The sequence below is a fragment of the Poecilia formosa genome, unplaced genomic scaffold (genome assembly GCF_000485575.1).
Source record: "Poecilia formosa unplaced genomic scaffold, Poecilia_formosa-5.1.2 Scaffold938, whole genome shotgun sequence".
Classification (NCBI taxonomy): domain Eukaryota; kingdom Metazoa; phylum Chordata; class Actinopteri; order Cyprinodontiformes; family Poeciliidae; genus Poecilia; species Poecilia formosa.
The window spans coordinates 29,110-48,757 of record NW_006800877.1 but is presented as its reverse complement, the minus strand read 5'-3'; the positions used below and the strand labels follow the sequence as shown (position 1 = coordinate 48,757).

Sequence of the window (19,648 nt, the reverse complement as noted above, 5' to 3'; positions counted from 1 at the left end):
TAAAATGGCACATTTCTAATGTATTAAAATTAAATACGATCAGTTCACTTAATGATATTAGCGATTAGGTTATGCATTCAACAAGTACTTTTACTTTTAATACTTAAGTATTTTTAAAAGCCAGTGCTTTTTTACTTTTACTTAAGTACAAATGTTAATGTGGTAGTTTTACTTTTGCTTGAGTACATTTTTGTCTGTGTATTTGTACTTTTACTTAAGTAAATTTTTTGAGTACTTCCTTCACCACTGACTATGGCTATAGTTTTGATGACAAGTACTGTACACTGTAATTATGGGAGATCAATGGCAAGTGACTGGACAAGATTCCCATCTAGGCTTTTACTGTATTTTGTTGACAGACAAAAGCAGAGCACAAAAAATAAAAACTAAAGTAGCAATGGGAACATAAGACCTGTAAATGCAGTGTTGCTGGAATTACAGTTCAGTCTTTCCATCTTCATGCTGAGAAAATATTCTCAATCGGGTTAAGGAATGAAGAGCAGTGTGAGGAACTCCATCAGCATCTTGTTGTGGGTTATAAACCATTGCCTGATGATTCTTCTTCTCTCTGGCTGTTGACTCCATCCAAATCCTTGTCCTTCCATTGTCAGAAATGTAGAATTGTGTTGTTCTCTGTGTTGTTCTATGCTAGTGGTGCCCAAAGTGGGTCCTTGAGGGCCGGCATCCTGCATGTTCTAGTTCTCTCCCCGGTGGTCGTAACAACCTCCTCAGCAAGTCCATGTTCTTCTTAGTCCTAATGAGCCATCATTTGATCCAGGTGTGTTAAACCAGGTAGAGAACTAAAACATGCAGGATGCCATGCACAGATAGTTAGAACACCTGTTCTCCAGGAGCGACTTTGGGCTTCCTAGTCCTTTATTTAGTTTTTCAGGAAACTGGTTGGACATTGTTTGATCTAAAGAGTCACACATTTACCTTTTTGAAAAAACTCAGGATTCACCTTGGAGCAGTGCATGTTATAATTTATACAATGCAATTATGCTTAAATATTGAAGCGCTTAGGACAATAAAACAGGAAGAAATGAGGCATGACTAAAGACAATTACATAAAACACATAGATCCCATCTCATGTTATATGATATGTTCATCACCAACTGTGAAAACAATGTTCTATGGGCACCACAATGTTTTATCCAAAGCTTATTGCTACTGAACAGTGGTGGTTTCTAATATTAGCGACATGGACATCCCCTTCTCCCCCACCTGTTTGACCAAGGCCAATTAGGTGGGGGAGTAGAGTGAGAAATGGATAAAAGCAGTCATTGCGCTCCATACTTTGCTTCACGAGGTGTGCTAAGTTGACCTGACTAGAGCCCTGCACTGGATGGTTCCAAAATCAGTTTGTGTTATACACTGCATCATTGTGCATTATATCTTTTTATATGTAACATGATCAGGTAATGTTGACACCAGAAATAGGAAGTTAATGAGCTGTTTGGGTATTTGCAGTTGTAATGTAAAGCCTCTGCTGAATGTGGAGCTGTGATTGAGATGTGGCAGGAGCTCCTCCCCCACGCTGCTGAACAATGACAGGGTGTGAGTGTTTTAACGCTGAGTTTAGCTCTCAGCCTGCCTAACAGGAACCCAACAGACTTAAACGGACACAAACAAAACAAGAGCACTGACTTTAGTTTCACACTTCAATATTCAGCTTGTCTGCAAGTACAACTACTATGTTTAAAAAAATCACCTAAAAATAAAATTTTGTAACTTTTTGTGATTACTTCACATTAGGAGTAATTTGAAAATGTTGATAGTTTATTCAAATTCAACTGATTTGGAGATAGTTTCTGTTGAACAGTTGCACTTTTTATTAAATTAATGTTTATTATTTAGCCATCCATGAGATTCAAGTAACCAAAAATTATGCAGATGTTCTTCTGATCCAGCAGAATCAGCCTTTAGACATACCTGTTGAATGTGGTCAAGTCGTTCCAGTTCACATGGGATTTCATTCTTTTGTAAACAGGACACATTCAAGCCTGTCCACTGATCCGATCCTAACTGGCCCTATCACATTCATCACAAGCACCAGGTCCAAACACAGTTTGTGATCCAGACTTCAAACAAGAGGAAAGAAGATTTATAGGAGTAGTGACCTTACCTCAGACAAAGGAGTGACTGGTCGCCTGGCTGGTAGAAGGAAATACATTCTAGGAGCTGTGACATTACAGCCTGTTTAAACCTGTTTTCCCTCAGGAATTAGAAACATTTCACTTGTTACATGTTAAAACCAGCCTTTCTGGTTTCCTCCTGGGCGGAGACGACACACTCACCTGTGGGCCTCACCCACTCACTCTATATATGGAGGCACATAGACATAACAATGACTTTCATCAAGTTCCACAAATATAGTTCATAATTTTCATCATACAGATATGTGGTATTTCAGCCCCTTCAAAGTATTTATAATCTAGAACTACTAACTACTTTAAGAATTGTTGGTTGAACATAACAAATGTGCTTAGATATTAATTTAGAACATCCAATGGAACATTTTCTTCACCTAAATCCTGCAAAATTTGTAAAATTGTTGGCACTGTTATGTTATTTCTTTGTTGTGTTTTGGATCTTTCTTTTGGGGTGTTTTCAGGGGCAAGAAGCTATTAGATAATGAAAAGCAGTTAGTTTGCCCTTATCGGGTAAAGTTTCAGCTGTCAGACATGCTGAGAGGACTCAAAGAATGCTGTAATCTTGGAAAATAAATTGCAGAGTTGTGACTCATGGATGTATCACTGAACACAAAGATGAATCATCATTCAACTGAACACACTGATTCTGAGCTGTAATCTGAAAACTTGGCCTTCATCTTGTTGTCACTGAAAGGACATTTTCCTCCTGTCTCTCTTATTTGTTAACTTACTTATTTGTTTACATATTTTTCAAAACCTCAACCAAAGAAAGGGGGAGGGGTGTCACTCCACCAGCTTTGCATTCATTGAAACAATAATTGTTTTGTCCATTCGTCATTGCAGAATGGCTTCAGCTCAGTCACATTAGATTGGCAGTGTCTGTGAACACCAACTCTTAAATCTTGCCACGGCTTAATTAAATTTAAGCCTGGACTTTAAACAGGCCGTCCTCATATGAAAATGTTTTCATTTAACAGTTCCATTGCAGCTCTGATTGTATGCTTTGAAATTTTTGTTCTGTCTCAAGATTTTTCCAGCTACCAACAGCTTTTCTGCTCTTCTTTTATTCTTCAAGGAAGAATAAATAAATAAATAAATAATTTTGTTTCTTTCCTTAATACAGCTTTATTCTTTGTCCTCAAGTTGTCAAATCAAACTTTATCATTTTAAGAATCAAATAGTTTTAAAAGTAGCAAACTGAGAGCTTAAACACTCATTCTAATTCTCAGTAGAGAGACAACGATTCATAAGTTGTATAACTTTTACTAAGAAAATTGGAAGAAGATAGCTTGACCTTAATATGCATTAAGCACGATTACAGTTCGTCTTTGGACGTCTTGTTTTCAGAAATTTCTGCAGACTCGTCTACTTCCTGAGAACAGAGAGGGAAGAGAAAGGTTTGACTGCAGCTTTAAATATGAGTAATATTGGCTAAGAGGTAATGAAATAATAGCAAACCTTGCTTTGATCACCACTGCTGTCTTCTTCTTTTGCATCTGAGCTCTCCTCACCATCATCATAATAATCATCATCCTCACCATTTTCTTCCTGTGGTAAAACTCCTCCACTATCTAGGAACTTGCTAAATGTCTCCAGATCTCGGTTTCCCGTGTAGTCGACCACCTGAGTAAAAGGAGCAAAATGAAAAGGTTGATATTTTGTATGACTTCTGCATCTCTGTGGTGAGCTGAGAGTTTCTACCTCTTTGCCTTCAGCTGGGTAATATTTGATGGTTGGAAATCCTGAAATGACAAGCGACTCCACTTCATTGGCTGTGGCGTCCATCTTGGCTATGATGATGTTTTCATGATCAGCATATTTCTCTCCCAGCTGGTCCCAAATCGGAGCCAGTTCTTTGCAGTGTCCACACCATGGAGCATCTACGCAAACAGAGACAGGATGTAAGGGAAACTCAGGCAACTGCAGAAATAATAGAAATGTTTAATATTTAAGTCACTGCAACATTCTCTTTTAAATATTTGAGGTTATTTGTTTAAGACAAATGACCCCTCAAAAACTCTCAATTCAGATGATCTGTTAACGTCTGTTGGGATCCATTTTTACTAGTCACGAACTGATCAGATCTAATTCCTAAGAAATGTTTTGGCTGGAGACATCACTGCTGAACTACTCTACTGCAATAAAACTTTGAGATGATCTGATATGAACTGATCCCACTACAAAAACAAGATCTGAATCTTGCTTTTGTCTTTGGAGCCAACATTCAACTCAGACACAAGTCCTTTTCTTCCAACGTGCTGGCCAGGATGAAGATTTATTTCTAAGCCTTTGAAGTCTTCATTGGAGAACTTATAGAAAGTAGTTTGCGTACCCTGCGTATCAACGCATAGAGACATGAAAGTCTCTGGACGCATCTGCCTGCAGAGGCTGGTGACAGCCTCTCCATTTTTCCAAGAGAAGGGTACTTTACTTGGTTTTTCCACCTCAAAGTACCAGAGGTTCTGCTGAAAACTTACCTGGGACGCCAGCCAACCATACGCCTTCTGCCGGAAAAGAACAGGTATTTTCCTGTTCCATCAATTTTTGGATTTTTGGACATTGCTTTGACCTGACTGACTATAGACTGAGTGATTATTATCAGTCTTTAAATCTATATTCTATTGCATGCTTGACTAGTGTTGTGCTGATTAATAAAGGCCAGTTGTGAAGGTCAAGCTGGCTCCACTGGAAGAGGTGAAGAGAGACAGAATGCTGAAGAAGATAAAAGCTATCAAGGATAGCTTCAGTGTGGTGGACAGCCTGAGGAGCAGAGCCAAAGATTACTGCAGCCCAGATCTGCTAAAAAACGCTACAGCAAGTCTTTTCTGCCTGAGGTTCAGACTATAAAGTAAAATTCATAGGTAGTCTCCAGAGCTGTGTGCTTTACATGTTGAATATATATTTAGTAATGTACTGAGCAATATGTGTGTCCTTAGGAGTATCACTGCTCATTGTTATTTATTATTGATGTATATGTATTCTTATTACTTTATTTTAATTTTTATTACATATTTTTTTATTTTTATCATTTGTTGCTAGCATGACTAGAATTCATTGGCTCACTTTCAGCCACTCTCTTCTCCCTCTTGTTCCTGCTTCTCTTCTTTCCTTGATTTCAAATTTGTGTATTTTGTGGTCGTCTAAGACCATATTTTCTTTGTGTAGCCTAAATGTAAGCCCTCAACTGGTGGAGTTTTACCACTCTTTGTTTCAAAGTGCTGAGCCACTCTGGGTCTGGACAGTAAACCCGACCTCCTTCCCTTTTGCTCTGATCTTGATCCTCCTTAGCCAGGGGAAAGGGGTTCCTCTGTCCTACACCACTATTGTGCTGCATTCATGGTTCTGCAAAAGGGATTTTCCCTTTCTTTTCTTGTTTAATCGGTTAATTAGTTAGATTGCATGCCAGTAGTTAAAGAAAGGAGAATAATTTAGCTGTGAAGTTGGGCTAATAAACTCTCAGACTTGATTCAAAATGAATGTGTCAGTGATAATTCCTTCTTGTGTGGAGTTTCTTCTGCCAGTGGTCTGAATTCATTCCTTCACCAGAGACTGAGTTTGGCTTATTATTCCAGAAATTCTAGATGGTGCCCTGATTTAAGTAAGTAACTTAGATTTTTATTAACAATTTAATCAATAATAAATTATTGATCAAATTATTAATAATTACATAAGCCAAATATCAAAACAAGTTCTGACTCAGCAACAATTTTGATGCAACCTTGTGAGGATGTTACAACATTTTTTTGCTTTTTGCTTCCAGAATTCTGATTCCCCAATGCATCCCACCAGAGATGGACGGACGGATGGCCAAAAAATTCTGAGTAATGTTGAAATTTCCACTTAATTTTCCAGAAATAAGGGACAAAATGCAACAACTCCAACAAAATCTTTTATTGGAGTCTGCATGTTGTGAAGATGGCACTTAGTGGTACTGCAAAGTGAAGCGCTTAAAACCATAGTGTGTTGCTTTAAAGCAATACTTCTCAAATAGAGAAGAAATAAACAAATATTAATAAACTAAAGAAGGTGCAAGTAACCAATGCTTACAGATGTAACACTTTTTCTCTTTCAACCTGCGTAGTCTTGATTAAATGTTACTGATTCACTAAATAAACTGATTTTGGAAATTATTTCGAGGTTTTGATAATAAGGTCATACAATGCTGGAGCTAGTGGTTTGTACAGATAAATTATTAAATATGAACAGATTTGCAATAGTATTTCAATTCTGGGGAGGAAAGGGCACTGAAAGAAGTTGCAAAATAAAACATAAAGTGTAATATTAACTTACATATGAAGTAAAATAAAACTAAATGAAACATCAAATATAAAGTTAGAAAGATTGATATCATCAGGGATATTTATTATTGTTAAATATTTATAGTTATTTGTATAAATCTTTTGCAATTTTTTCTCCTCATTTTTATTCATTCATATTTTATTTACTGTATCTATTTATGTGTTGTGTTTGTCTATCCTTATTGTTGTTTATTTCTACCTACTGTTTGTGTACAGCACTTTGCAAATGTGCAATATGAATAAATCTGACCTTGACCTTCATCACATAGATCAGGTAAGAGTTTATGTATGCTTGCATAATTGTGAATGAGTTAAATTGACAAGTATTTAATTTTCTCTTCATCATACTGAAATGATAATGAGGCAACAGAAGTGTATTCATATGTAATTTGAACCAACTGTTTTGAGCAGTTAGTAAAAAAAATACAAAAATGCAAAAATGCTGATATGGCACAAATTAACTCACAAAACTCAATAAAGACGTTTTTGGCTGGGTCCAGAGCCACAGATTTAAAATTCTTGCCCACCAGGACTTTGACTGGTTCTTTGTCCCACTCCTCTGGAATCTCTTCAGAACGATAGTATGGCTGCAGCACATAGTGACAAGACAAGTGACTGGATTTAATATGGGTGAATAGCTGCATTTAGTAAGTGGGTGAGCATCTGTTTTACCATTGCAATGCCATCAACAACTTCCTGACACAGCAGCCACAGTGAATCTGCTGTTAGAGCTCCAGAGGGAATACTGAACTTCTTCTGTGTTTCCATGTGGATGATCCTTGCAGTCGGTGCGTCGCTTTCTGACACTCCAAAATAATTTAGCACATGTGACAGGGCCTGTGTCACATCAATCAGAACAAACAACATCTAGATAACACACACAGAAAGTTCAGTTTTTGTCAGTATGATGTGTTTTCCAGGCACACAGTACCATTTTATAGCACAATCAAGTAATAATGTTACCTTTGGATGTTATAAAAAGGCTACAACATTAAATATGAATTAAAATAAATTGTACTTTGTAATTTAACATCTTAAGATTGTGGTCCCCTGTCTCTTTAAAAACTCCTGCTCTTTCTGAAACTCCACCTTCAGAAAGTCATCACAACATGGCTTCTCTATTAACGCTTTAACAATGTTTTCACCAGAACTGAATGGAGAAATTATATAAAAGTTGGCACTTTTGTATAATGAGTTCAGCAGATACACACAGTTCCACCAGGTGTTTACGAATTGCTGCTGGCTAGTCTGAAGTCTAGCCTAAAGGATTTCTCAAACATTCATGAAAGAATCTAAGCAACACTGCAGCTATGTTTTTGATGGGGGAGTAACATTATAACATGATGTAAAGCAAAACAACAAAAAACAGTCAATTTTTTACGTAATACTGTTACTAACTGCTGAAGATCTGTCTTAAAACAGTTTCATGTTGTGAGCTTATTCCTTTGTCTCGACAAAGTAGTCCAGTTTCTAACACGATCCAAGGCAAACCGATTAATGTCTGTGTAACGCAATTAAAAAAGCTGAAAGACAGAGCCCAGCTCTTACCTTGCCCTTAAACTCCTTGGCGACAGCCTTGGCCTGCTCCACCAGCTCCAGCTGACTCTGCACTGTGGAGTTGATGAACAGCAGGCTATGCAGGCGGATACGAGAAGCGAAGATCTTGTCTGCTACCTGAAAACATAGCATGAATATTTTCATTATAGATTCAAATTTGTACTTCTAATCATGTTGATAAGCCTGACTGCTTTACCTCAGTGTTGAATGGGATAATGAGCTCCAGGCTGTTTTCCTTGATGAAGGAGGTTAGGTTGTGTTTGTCTAATTTCTCTTCTTCTGACCACACATAGTCTTCTCTGCCATCATCAAACTACCAGAAACATAACTTCTTTTAATCACACTGAACAAATCAGAACAAAATGATTTGAGCTAAAATAAATTTCTGACAATTAACTGATGAACCAGCAAAAAATGAATAAACTCTGTGATTTTAATATTGCAATTATTTTAATTGAATAGAAGTGGCAATAATTGCAGTTATTAATCTGCATTTGCTACCTTGTGTTGTGCAAACTGCCGTGTAATGGTGAGCTCTTTCCAGTTTCATTGGTGATTAATAAAAAAAAAGCATTGTCACTGAAATGTGTGGTAACACTTTTTTTGAAGGGGTGTGCATAATGACACTGTCATAAACATGACATAACACCTGTCATGAACATGAAGAAGTCTTTATGAATGTTTATGACAGTTGTCATGAAGTGTCATTCGATAAATAATGACATTTTCAATGCAAAGTTGCTCTAATAGTTGCATTAAAAGTCCATTAAAAATGCCAACTTTGCATTAAATTATCATAATTTACAAAATCATGCAAAGTTGGCGCTTTTAATGGACATTTAATGCAACTTTTAGAGCAAATTTGCATTAAAAGTGTTATTTATCAAATTTATTTGAATATAATTTACGGGAGCAGGAATGCGTATCAACGTCGTGACCGACTTTCATACCAACAGAGCAATTTTTATAGGTATGAGAGCGATTTAAAAATTATTATGGGGACAAAAATCCACTCCATTTCTCACTCTATAAAAGCGGCATTTGGTGTCAGTTACACTCTGTGTTTCGGCAGTTGGAAATTTCGCTCGTTTTTTGCTTTTTACATCGCCATCGTAACTCCGATCCCCAATAAAAGTAATAGCTCCCTTCTCAGCATCAAGCCGCACGATTTGATACCACTTTTGTGGGGGTACACGCAGCGGTACGAGCCGCATTAACAGTGATGGAAGAATAACTAGAAAATTCCTGCAGTAATTTTAAGGGGCCTGCCAAAGTGTGCCCGTCAGTTTGGACCCAGCGTTCTGATGCTAAAAATTAGCATTAATGCTAAAGAAAGCTTCGATGTAGTCAATAACCTGTGGAGAGTCAGAAGCATGTGGACTAAGCTGTACTTGTACCATTCAGTATGTTAAAATTAATGCATAAACTAAAATTTGACAAAATGCTAATGTTAGCATGAATTGTATCAGTAGCATGTGAGGCATCACTAGCATGTTCTATGTCATTGACTTACTCCATTCAGTATACTAAACATGGTAAATAAGTAAGAACATTAACTAATAGGTTATTTTAGGTAAAAGACTAATGCGCGCAAGGCAGTGCACTAGTGGGGGGGCAGTGAAATGCTAATGTTTGTGCTGATGTTAATGAGCTGCCTTGCTGCGAGAAAAAAACTAATATTTAGTTTATATTAAGACATAAATATAAACAATCATGAATGTTTTCAGGCAAAGGAATAGAGGAAGTTAAAGGAAACTCTTTGGAACAAAGAACCACATCTGAACATTCAGTAGGTTAACAAAATAGTTTTAGCTTCTCCTGTCTGAGAAAGTCATTGCCTCAATTCTTTTTAATATTTTATTTTTTTTTACCTTTCGACTGGATTTTATTGCATGTGAAATTCATGAGGAAGTTTTCTAAAAGTGCCCTTGTTTCATTTAAAGAAATACTAAAACTGAAATTTTAACATCTTTATAAAATAACCTTCAGGGATAATTTAGCTTTATAAGTTAAAGAATTACTTTTAAAAACAGTTTCATATTACAGCATTTTATGAAATCAGTGAAAACTTGAGGCATGAACAGAAAATGCGTAAATGCCTGACAGCATTTACAGGAGCTGCAGTTTCTGTGGAATTGTTTCAGCTCAGTTTATGTGTCTTAATATAAACTAAATATTAGTTTATATTAAACTTAATATTAAACTTAATGTTATTTAATATTATATTATATTCATATTATTTAATATTATTCCACCGCCTACGGTGGTTCACTGACCTAAGAGGAACATGCAGCCTTTTATGTTGAAACTTTCAGTAAACTTCATGTTCATAACCAAACTAATCCAATGTGTAACAGTGGTTTGGTTAATCCACCTGTATGAAGCCCAAAACAGGAAGTAGTTCTGAATGCCAGCTGAGGCCTCCTCTGTAATGACTGAGTGTTCCACCATGTTGTAGTTCTGACCTTCTGCTCTGCCCTCTGTATTAAAGTGTTCCGCCATGTTTAGAACTACAGTCTTTGTAGTCCAAACCATAGACATAATATAAGAGTAGACCCCGCATTGGCCGCTCCGGCGCAGGAAATACGGCGGCCATCTTGGAGCGGTATACCCTCCTACTTTGCTCAANAGTGTCATTCGATAAATAATGACATTTTCAATGCAAAGTTGCTCTAATAGTTGCATTAAAAGTCCATTAAAAATGCCAACTTTGCATTAAATTATAATTTACAAAATCATGCAAAGTTGGCACTTTTAATGGACTTTTAATGCAACTTTTAGAGCAATTTTGCATTAAAAGTGTTATTTATCGAATTTATTTTAATATAATTTATGGGAGCAGGCATGCATATCAATGTCATGACCGTCTTTCATACCAATAGAGCAATTTTTGCACCTATGAGAGCGATTTCAAAATTATTATGGGGTCAAAAATCCACTCCATTTCTCACTCTAAAAAAGCGGCATTTGGTGTCAGTTACACTCTGCGTTTCGGCAGTTGGAAATTTTGCTCGTTTTTTGCTTTTTACGTCTCCATCGTAACTCCGATCCCCAATAAAAATAATAGCTCCCTTCTTGGCATCGAGCCGCACGATTTGATACCACTTTTGTGGGTGGGAACGCAGCGGTACGAGCCGCATTAACAGTGATGGAAGAATAACTAGAAAATTCCTGAAGAAATTTCACCGGGACCTGCCAAAGTGTGCCCGTCAGTTTGGACCCAGCATTCTGATGCTAAAATTAGCATTAATGCTAAAGAAAGCTTCAGTGTAGTCAATAACCTGTGGAGAGTCAGAAGCATGTGGACTAAGCTGTACTTGTACCATACATTATGTTAAAATGAATGCATAAACTAAAATTTGACAAAATGCTAATGTTTTGTAATGGTAATGGTAATACTTTGGTAATACTTGGAAGTATAAAGCTTGGCATCAGAGCTAATATTTAATATTTTCCTTTGACCTCTTGACTCTCACCCCCAAAATACTTGCACTAAAGTCACTGGGTCCATGACAGTTGAAGGGTTTTAAGATAAGGAAATTTAAATATTAATATTTTATAGTTTTTCTCAGTTTGGGTGCATTTCTCAGAACAGAATTGAAATTCTTAAAACTACCTGTTCAATCTTCAAATTACTGTCAGTACTGCACATCAAAAAATGAGTTTCTCATTCCTTTTGCAAGTTTTGCTTTTGTACATCATGTAACTGATTATGTGCACTTCTCTGCTTTTCCCCCGTTGTAATTTGCTTTTATCATGTTGATCAAAATATGTTAAACGTGTCTGTGTTGAATTCCCAACTTCCAAAACAGCATAAGTTCATTGTGTAAGTCTTAACATGCATAAGTCTTAAAGTTGTCATAATGTCAATCATATTTTAATTAATTTATATTTGATTATCTTCTAAATCTGTCCTGAATTGGTAAATTGGTCCCAAGTGAGTCCTGAGTTTCTCTAACAGGTCAATGTATGAACCATTAGCTCAACCAACGATCAACCAGTTTTCTGAAAACAGATTGAAGGTGCATCTGTGAACCATCAGTTTGCAACAATATGGTTTATATTGCCAGAACACAACACAATGTTACATTTCTGAGAACTGATGAACAAGTATCTGGACCAAGTGAACAGCCAGAGAGAAGAAGAGGAGTGAGGCTGAGGAGGAAATAGTTGGGAGGAAAGCAGAAGAAGAGTCAGAAGAGGATGAGGACATCTGCCAGTTTCCATCAGTCCAACATCAGGATATGGTTTGCGACCCACAATATGATGCTGATGGAGGTCCTCCCACCCTACTGTTCATTCCTTAACCCCACTGAGGAACCTTTGTCAGCATGATGATGGAAATTAAAATGTAATGTAATTATGTAATTTCTACAGCACTGTACAGTTTTCCATGAGGAGATTGTCCTATGGTTCCTTTTCTACGTTTTTTTTTTGTTCTCTGCATTTCTATTTTTCTTTCTGAATCACCATGGCATGTAATAAATTACAGCAAAAGCGTAAATGTGAATTTTGTAGTTTCTTCCCATGACTAATCAATTTGACTGTCTTATCTGTACATAGAGAAACTACAACTTATTATTCTGAGTTACTGATATGTTAACTGACAGAGTTTTGAGAGCTGAACTAAGGATTTTTCAAGCAAACAAATGCTATTTTTGCTGTTTCTACGAATTGTTTTGAGAAATGTGTTTACTGTTTTGTAAATGCCAACAATGACTTGAGAAATGCACCAAAAGTGACTGAGAAAATCTAACATAGCATAAATTGTCTCAGGTGTATCAATTTGTTTGCCTGTATGAAAAGTGTTCACATTTACAGCTTTGTTTCTGCTAGCTTGCAGGAAATGTAACTTACATAAATGGTTGAAGACAACTTATTGGCCTTCATGAGACTCGGATAAATGGTGAGTATCTATTTCATAAATTGCCTAAAACAGTTATATTTAACTTTTAAAGTCAATTTGTGTATTGAAAGTTGGACGTAAGATTGTTTAACATGTTACAAGGGTTCTCTCTTGTTTGGGGACGTACATTTGAAAAAAGAAGAAAAGGATTGCTGCTCCAAGACGGAGCTTTGTATAAACACCTGTCGACAACAAACAAAAGTTTAAAACTACTGAATTTTCAGTCAGAAATGATCACACCGCCTGGTTGAAGTACCAGTCTCCATATGCAAGTCAACAAAGGTGAAACAAACATTTAAGCGAATGGTGCATTTACAAGATGTTCATGTAATGCATCTTTCTAACTTTCGCTTTGTTTGTTTTCCAGCAGAGAGGAAACACCCAATTGACAACATGTGAGTCTCAATTTCAACCCGTGACTGGGAAGACTACAACCATCCTGAGCAAAGTCTGAACTCAGCGACTTGTGACTCTCAACCCAGAACAAGAATCCTTTTATCACCGGTTTTTCTTCTACAATATGTTATCTCTTATATGGACACATACTGTTTTTTAGTTGGTTTGTTTTGTTTTCCAGATCTCAGTAACACCGTGAGGAAACTGGACAGAAAATAGAATTGGTTCTTTTTTTAACTGAATTTTTAAACAGAAATTGTTTCTTTAAGTGGATTACTCATAATCTGTATTTTTTTGTTTAATTTGAATAAATTTTCTTTATAACTTTCTGTATAGAAATGCTGACAAGTTAAACTTCCTTGTGTGTTGAACTGTAATTTTTATGGTAAAATTCTGGTAAGAACAGCGACCGGTAATTTACCATAAAGTTTTGGGGTTTCTTTACAATAAAATGTCAGTATATCATACAGTCTGGCCATGTTTTTCACTTCTGTAGATATTATGCCTCAGGCAGTATGACCGTATTTACTACGGCAAAAGCACATTTTAATTTTTTATTTTATCATATTTTAGGAAATACGGTATTTTACCGTATTTTAAAAATACAATAAAAAACTGGCAGTTTTGGTTGCCAGAATTTTACCATGAAAAGACAGTAAAATACTGGCAACCACAGCTGCCAGTTTTTTACCGTAAATTGAGGCCGTTTTTTTTTTTTTTTTACAGTGTACTTTTACATCAATATTAAGGAATCGTTCACTTTAAACAAGCACCTATATCTTTCTGTAAAGGTAATTATAAGTTAGTTTTGTCATATTTCAGGTGTACTAAGATGTTTGAACTACAGACTAGACCAAAATGTATTTTTTGGTTTTGTGTTTTTACAGTGTTGAGGAATTTTAGATTTTAAAATTGCATTTACTACTGTGTCTAATTTAAAGGCAGACAGGGCTCATCACTGAGAGCTTTTAACTCCCTGTGTTATGTGTCGGTTCATGGGATCTCACCATGAACCCCGGGTCATGTCTAAAAGACGTAACCTGGGGGTTACATCCCTCTCAGGGTGGCCAGGAGGTGATCTGGCCACTCTGATCACCTTGCACTGTAAATCTTTACCTCATGAACATAGATTGGTGTTGAAGACTTTGGAGTCAAAAGTTTTGTGTGAAGTTGTGATTGTGTTTTACGTTTTGACTTTCAGTATGCAATGTAATCACTTTTCAGAAACTTTCAGTTGCTTTCTCAGCTAAGCTTTGGTTTGTTATTTTTATTCTTACATATATTTTTTGACTAGTTTTTGTGTGTTAATTGTGCCTAAATTTAATGAGAGTTTTTATGGTAAGTTTGAAGTTTGATCTGTTCAAAGTAGAAGAGCTTATAATGATCTGTTTTTGACTGAAAAAAAATTCTTAAAAAACAAATTTTTCACTGTTTTCTGGGCAGCTTACCAATGAACTATAGACGGACAATATGGAATCTACACTGATTGATAATTCAACATAAAAACATTATTGCAGAGATATTTAAATTTTTTAACACCAATACATTTCCAAAGCAATGGATGACAGTTGAGTCTGTATCTTCCATACCTTTTTGAACAGCACCACTGAGTCTGATTTCACTTCGTACTTCTGAAACACTTCAGGAGTTGCAGTAACTCCAAACTCAACATCAGTCAAATCAAAAGCGACCTCCTTGAACACCTTGGCAGACTCGCTTTCCAAACTCTGGAAAAAAGGAACAAGAGGAAACAACATGGATGTTTTAAACATGGACTTCTATCATGAGACACAGAGGCATTGCTGAGTATGCCTTATGAAACCTACATTGAAGAATCCTACAACAGAGATATTGTGGGTGCCGATGAACTTGGCTGCAGAGTCCACAAAGTCAAGATTTGAAGTCCCAGGACCGGCACGACGCTTCATCCATTGAATTATTCCCACCACTGATCTTTTACCTGGAAAACAGATACACCCATGAGACAAATAGTAAAAGTGGGGATTTTTTTTTTTTTTTTTTTTTTTTTTTTTTTAGAAAAACATGGCATAGGTGAGTAGAAAAGGTCTTGAGAAACAGCAGGATTTTCACAAACTGTGCATGGGACATTGGTCAATATTTTAGGATTGGGCAATTGTTGGTTTTCATATTCACTTCCTTCCTTAGTTTTAAGATTCCTTGTTGGTGGTTCTAGTATTTCATATAGAGTTTCTCTGAGTCACAGTCATCGGATAAGTTTCTGTGAACTCCTAGATTTGAATCCCTCCCAGTGTCCCATTTTCAGCTGCATGTTTTCCCTACAAACTTACGATGTTCAACACATGGGTAAGTTTGAAATCACACACATGCAACTGTAGAACTTGAATAATTTACTAAAGACGTAATTCAACCTTTTCAACCATATCTACTGTAACAGAGAAACATCTAAGACTATATGGTGTGGGGTCTTAAACAGGTCTTAAGACTGTGAGCACAATTAATAGGGAAGTTTTAGTTTTGACTATATAATCATTTTATTTGTATTTTCCAACTCCACGCTGTATAAACTTGAATGTTTATTGACAAATACAAATACATATTGGCTGATATGTATTTATTTAATGAGGGAGCGTAGGGCCTAAGACGATCAACACTCTATATCAAGGTGTGCAGAACAGTTAGCCAGAAAAAAGATTTAAGTGATTCTAAAAAATCCAAAATTGTCAAAAAGTTTTTCACTGTTGAAGTTGCTAAGCTATTGAGAAAATTGGGTGTCATCACAGATTCTCTGACACAGAACCATCAAACGTTTTGCTGAAAATAGTCAACAGGGTTGCAAGAAACATGTTGAGGAAAAAAAAGATGTAAATTAATTGCCAAAGATTTGAGAAGAATCAAATATGAAGCTACCAGGAACCCATTATCTTCCAGTGCTGTCATATTCCAGAACTGCAACCTACCTGGAGTGCCCAGAGCTCTGAGACATGGCCATGGTAAAGAAGGCTGAAACCTGACCACCAGTGAACAAGACACATAAGTTGAAACGTCAAGACTGGGCCAAGACAGATCTGAAGACAGATTTCTCAAAGGTTTTATGGTTTGATGAGATGAGAGTTTCTACACCTCATGTCAACCTCAAGGCCCAGGGGCCAAATCCGCCCTGCCACAAGTATTGATGTGGCCCTAAACTCTTGAGATAAGAGTTGTGAATACTTGTAGTGGTTGCATTTCATTTCTACAATATTTATTAAAGATAAATGTCTCTGCATCTCTACCAGTGTAATCCAGTGGCTGCTTGCGGTCCCCGTTGATGAACACCTTCAGAGTGGGAAAGCTTCCGACCTCAAACTCATCAGCCAGCTCCTTCTCCTCAATGGCATCCACCTTAGCCAGTCGAATCCCTGCTTCCTCCTCCTTCAGTTTCTCTGCGACCTCGGCGTAAATCGGTTCAAACTCTTTGCAGTGGCCACACCAGGGAGCATCTTAGGCAAACATACACATATTTGAAGCACAATTGCACACTGTCAAGCAGAGTTGAGCAGTAAGTAGTTATTTACTCAACTACATTTACTTGAGCAACTTTTTTGAAAAAAAATAATAAAAAAAAATAAAACTTTTAAGAAGTATTTTTACTATGCTCTACTTTTTAATTTCACCTGTGTAGTTTTATTATGAAGTACCACTACTCTTGCTTGAGTAAAATTTCTGTACTCTCTACCCATTGAATGAAGAACCAACATGTTTTAACCAAAAATTCACCAGACACAGACCTGCAGTTTTTGATAAAGTTTCATATTTTCGCGAAACAGGCGGACGGAGCCTGGTGCTGCAAGGCTGGAGGCCTTGTCCTGTTAGGCTGTGATTTTATCTTTTCTTTTTATCTTTTTATTACTTTCTTTTTCTTTCTCACTGTTTAAAATTATGTAAAGCACTTTGAAATGCCTTGCTGCTGAAATGTGCTATACAAATAAAATTTGATTGATTGATTGATATGTTTTTTATTGAAAGAAGCCGAGTTGGAAAATTTTTCTTTTGCCTGATTTTGTTTTTTGTTATTTATATGAATTATTGTTATTTTTGTCCGTAAGATACCAACATTTCTGCTTGACTTTATATTTTGGTCCGCCTGATGTAATTTTTAAATATTAAAGGATTGATCATTTTTTCAGTTACTCGGTAATTGAGTAGACTATTTACCAAATACTTTTTTACTCTTACTGGATGGCTACTTTTTACTTTTGCTTGAGTAGAAATATGTTGAAGAAGTACTACTCTTACTTGAATACAATTTTTGGCTTCTCTGCCTGCCATTCACTGGAACATTGACTGGAAGCATTATCTGTCCTGTTGCTACCGTTCCCTCAATTCCCAGGGAAATAAGCTGCTGATAGCAGAAGCGGTGGTTGGCCTCAACCTTATCCTCACTACTCTTTTTTTCCCTCTGCTGTTGTCCTGCTGAGCTCATGTGTGGGAGCTTTTCAGCAGGACAACAGCTGGACTTGACAGGACATGTGTGGGGACATTTCTCCATTTGTTACATAGTACCTCAGGGTTATGGATATAAAATACCAGAGGAAATCCTCGATTAGTGTGTGATAAAATAATGTAATCCTGCAGCTCTAGGTGATATTTCATGATTATCTCAACTTTATTTCTCTCTTTTATTAGCAGAAATATTTCAGTTCTTTTAAGAAATGGTCATGATTTATATTTAGGTATCCTTGTGACATTTTGAAGCCATTCATTGTTTTTAATTTTAGATCAATATTCCTTTAAAATAATGTTTTTGTATTAAAAAGCAGCACATGTAACATATGTTCTACCAACTTTCTGTAAAACACCACATCTTGCACAACCTGTCTGCCTGTTTAAACTTATGCTTAATTATAAGAATATTGACATTATATTTTTACTTACAAAACTCAACCAGTAAAAACTCATTTTCGCTGAGAGCTCTGTCAAAGTTGTTGATGTGTAGAACCAAAATGTCTTTTTCTTCTTCTATGTTTGTTGTCTTCTCCTTCTTTGGCTTCTTGTCTGTCTCCTCTGAGGTGTCCTCTAATGTCTCTGCTGATGATGCCTCCGTTGCCTTGTTGGGGTCATCCTTGGGGTCACCAGCCTGAATGCTGAAGGACCCCAGCAGCAGCAGGCCCAGCAGAGCAATGCATAGCTTGTGTGTTCTCATGTCTCTGTGTGTGTGTAACCTGCTCTGTCACCTCTGCTCAGGTGTGGGAGAACCTATCCTACGGTTTTTTTATCTAACAAAGAGTGTGTGTGTCAGAATGTTACTGGTCTTCCCTCTTGTCCAATCAGAGGCTGCGCTTTTCACAGGACTCATTGGAGCCAATCACATCATGCCATGTAAAGATATTGATTTGGTTCATAAACAGTAGTAACCACAGAATTTATTAAATGTCAGCATTTGTCATATTTTTCCCATTTGTTGGCATGTTTTTAATTAATACTGAGCAGATATTTACATTGGAAGATATTTTATAAGCACCAATAAGTAGTTTTATTGGTGCTTATCAAAACCTCATTTACCTAAAAATGGCTCAATGGTAAAGGTGGGAGAAAAGTTAGCTTTTTCTTTAACATATATTATGGTAGAGTTTAAACAATCTGTTGGACCTGGATGCAGAAGAAAATGGCAGGAACTATAGATTCAGGTGGAGTTTTTTTGTACAATACATTATGAAAGGTATTCCCACCAATTTCCCTTTTATATATTTAGTTTTTATTTACTTCAACATAGTCAATATATTTTATTGGAATGTTATGTGGCACCTTGAATACATCAGACCGGTCATTAATAAACTCAGCAGGTTTGACCAATAGAGTGACAGGAAGAGACCATAACTAAACCTTTTGGTCTATATGAAAAGTACAGAGTGAGGGATGAAAACTAACATGTAGCACAAACCTGAATCTAAATGAGACTCCAGAGACATCTAGAGATATTTCAGCCTCTACATGTACAAAACTGAGAGAGACATAAATCAACAAAAACCTTGAAATCCACATTAGTTCTGTGAATACTTTTGAAAAGTAATGTGTGTATTGTGTAGACACAGTATGAAGTCCATCCACACTCTGAGGTGGCTTTGTTGGTCGTTAATTGCTTCAAAATCTCTGGAAATGGAATAAAAACAAGTGAACAAGTAGTCAAGGTCCAAAGGAAAACAGAAAAAAATGTAGAAACTGTAAAGAAAAAGTGATCAGGATCACTATGATTGAGTAAAAGAGTCTCGAGCTCATGTAACCCTTTAACGGATAAACCAGCAGGTGTTCAGCAGTTCAACTGCTTCACCAGAAGACTCTTTGCTGGTGCAGATATGGCACCCGCACTCTTGATCTA

At 36.5% G+C, this 19,648-nt stretch overlaps 1 protein-coding gene across 3 annotated transcripts; it reads right to left on the bottom strand.

Annotated features, from left to right (window-relative positions):
* Nucleotides 1–3,259: 3,259 nt before the first annotated feature.
* On the bottom strand, nt 3,260–19,355 carry LOC103132157 (protein disulfide-isomerase-like). Of its 3 annotated transcripts, none has more exons than XM_016667184.1 (11): nt 18,208–19,352; nt 16,566–16,772; nt 15,138–15,271; nt 14,901–15,038; nt 8,206–8,322; nt 8,001–8,126; nt 7,125–7,289; nt 6,919–7,039; nt 3,856–4,034; nt 3,613–3,777; nt 3,260–3,526 (listed from the first exon to the last, which is right to left on the bottom strand). In XM_016667184.1, exons 1-11 carry the CDS (start codon nt 18,473–18,475, stop codon nt 3,470–3,472), a joined length of 1,677 nt encoding a protein of 558 aa, XP_016522670.1. In that variant the 5' UTR covers nt 18,476–19,352; the 3' UTR covers nt 3,260–3,469. The 3 variants fall into 3 exon arrangements, with proteins under 3 accessions (XP_016522670.1, XP_007543972.1, XP_007543971.1); XM_007543910.2 differs by having other exon boundaries at nt 7,125–7,319; nt 18,208–19,348; XM_007543909.2 differs by having other exon boundaries at nt 3,613–4,034; nt 7,125–7,319; nt 18,208–19,355.
* Nucleotides 19,356–19,648: the final 293 nt, after the last annotated feature.

Excerpts from the sequence above, each read along its gene's own strand:
- LOC103132157 (XM_007543909.2), bottom strand. The coding sequence starts at position 18,475 with ATGAGAACACACAAGCTATGCATTGCTCTGCTGGGCCTGCTGCTGCTG. Across the intron at positions 8,323-14,900 it reads CAGTGGTGCTGTTCAAAAAG|TTTGATGATGGCAGAGAAGA; the intron begins GTATGGAAGATA and ends TGTTTCTGGTAG. Across the intron at positions 8,127-8,205 it reads TTATCCCATTCAACACTGAG|GTAGCAGACAAGATCTTCGC; the intron begins GTAAAGCAGTCA and ends CTATGTTTTCAG.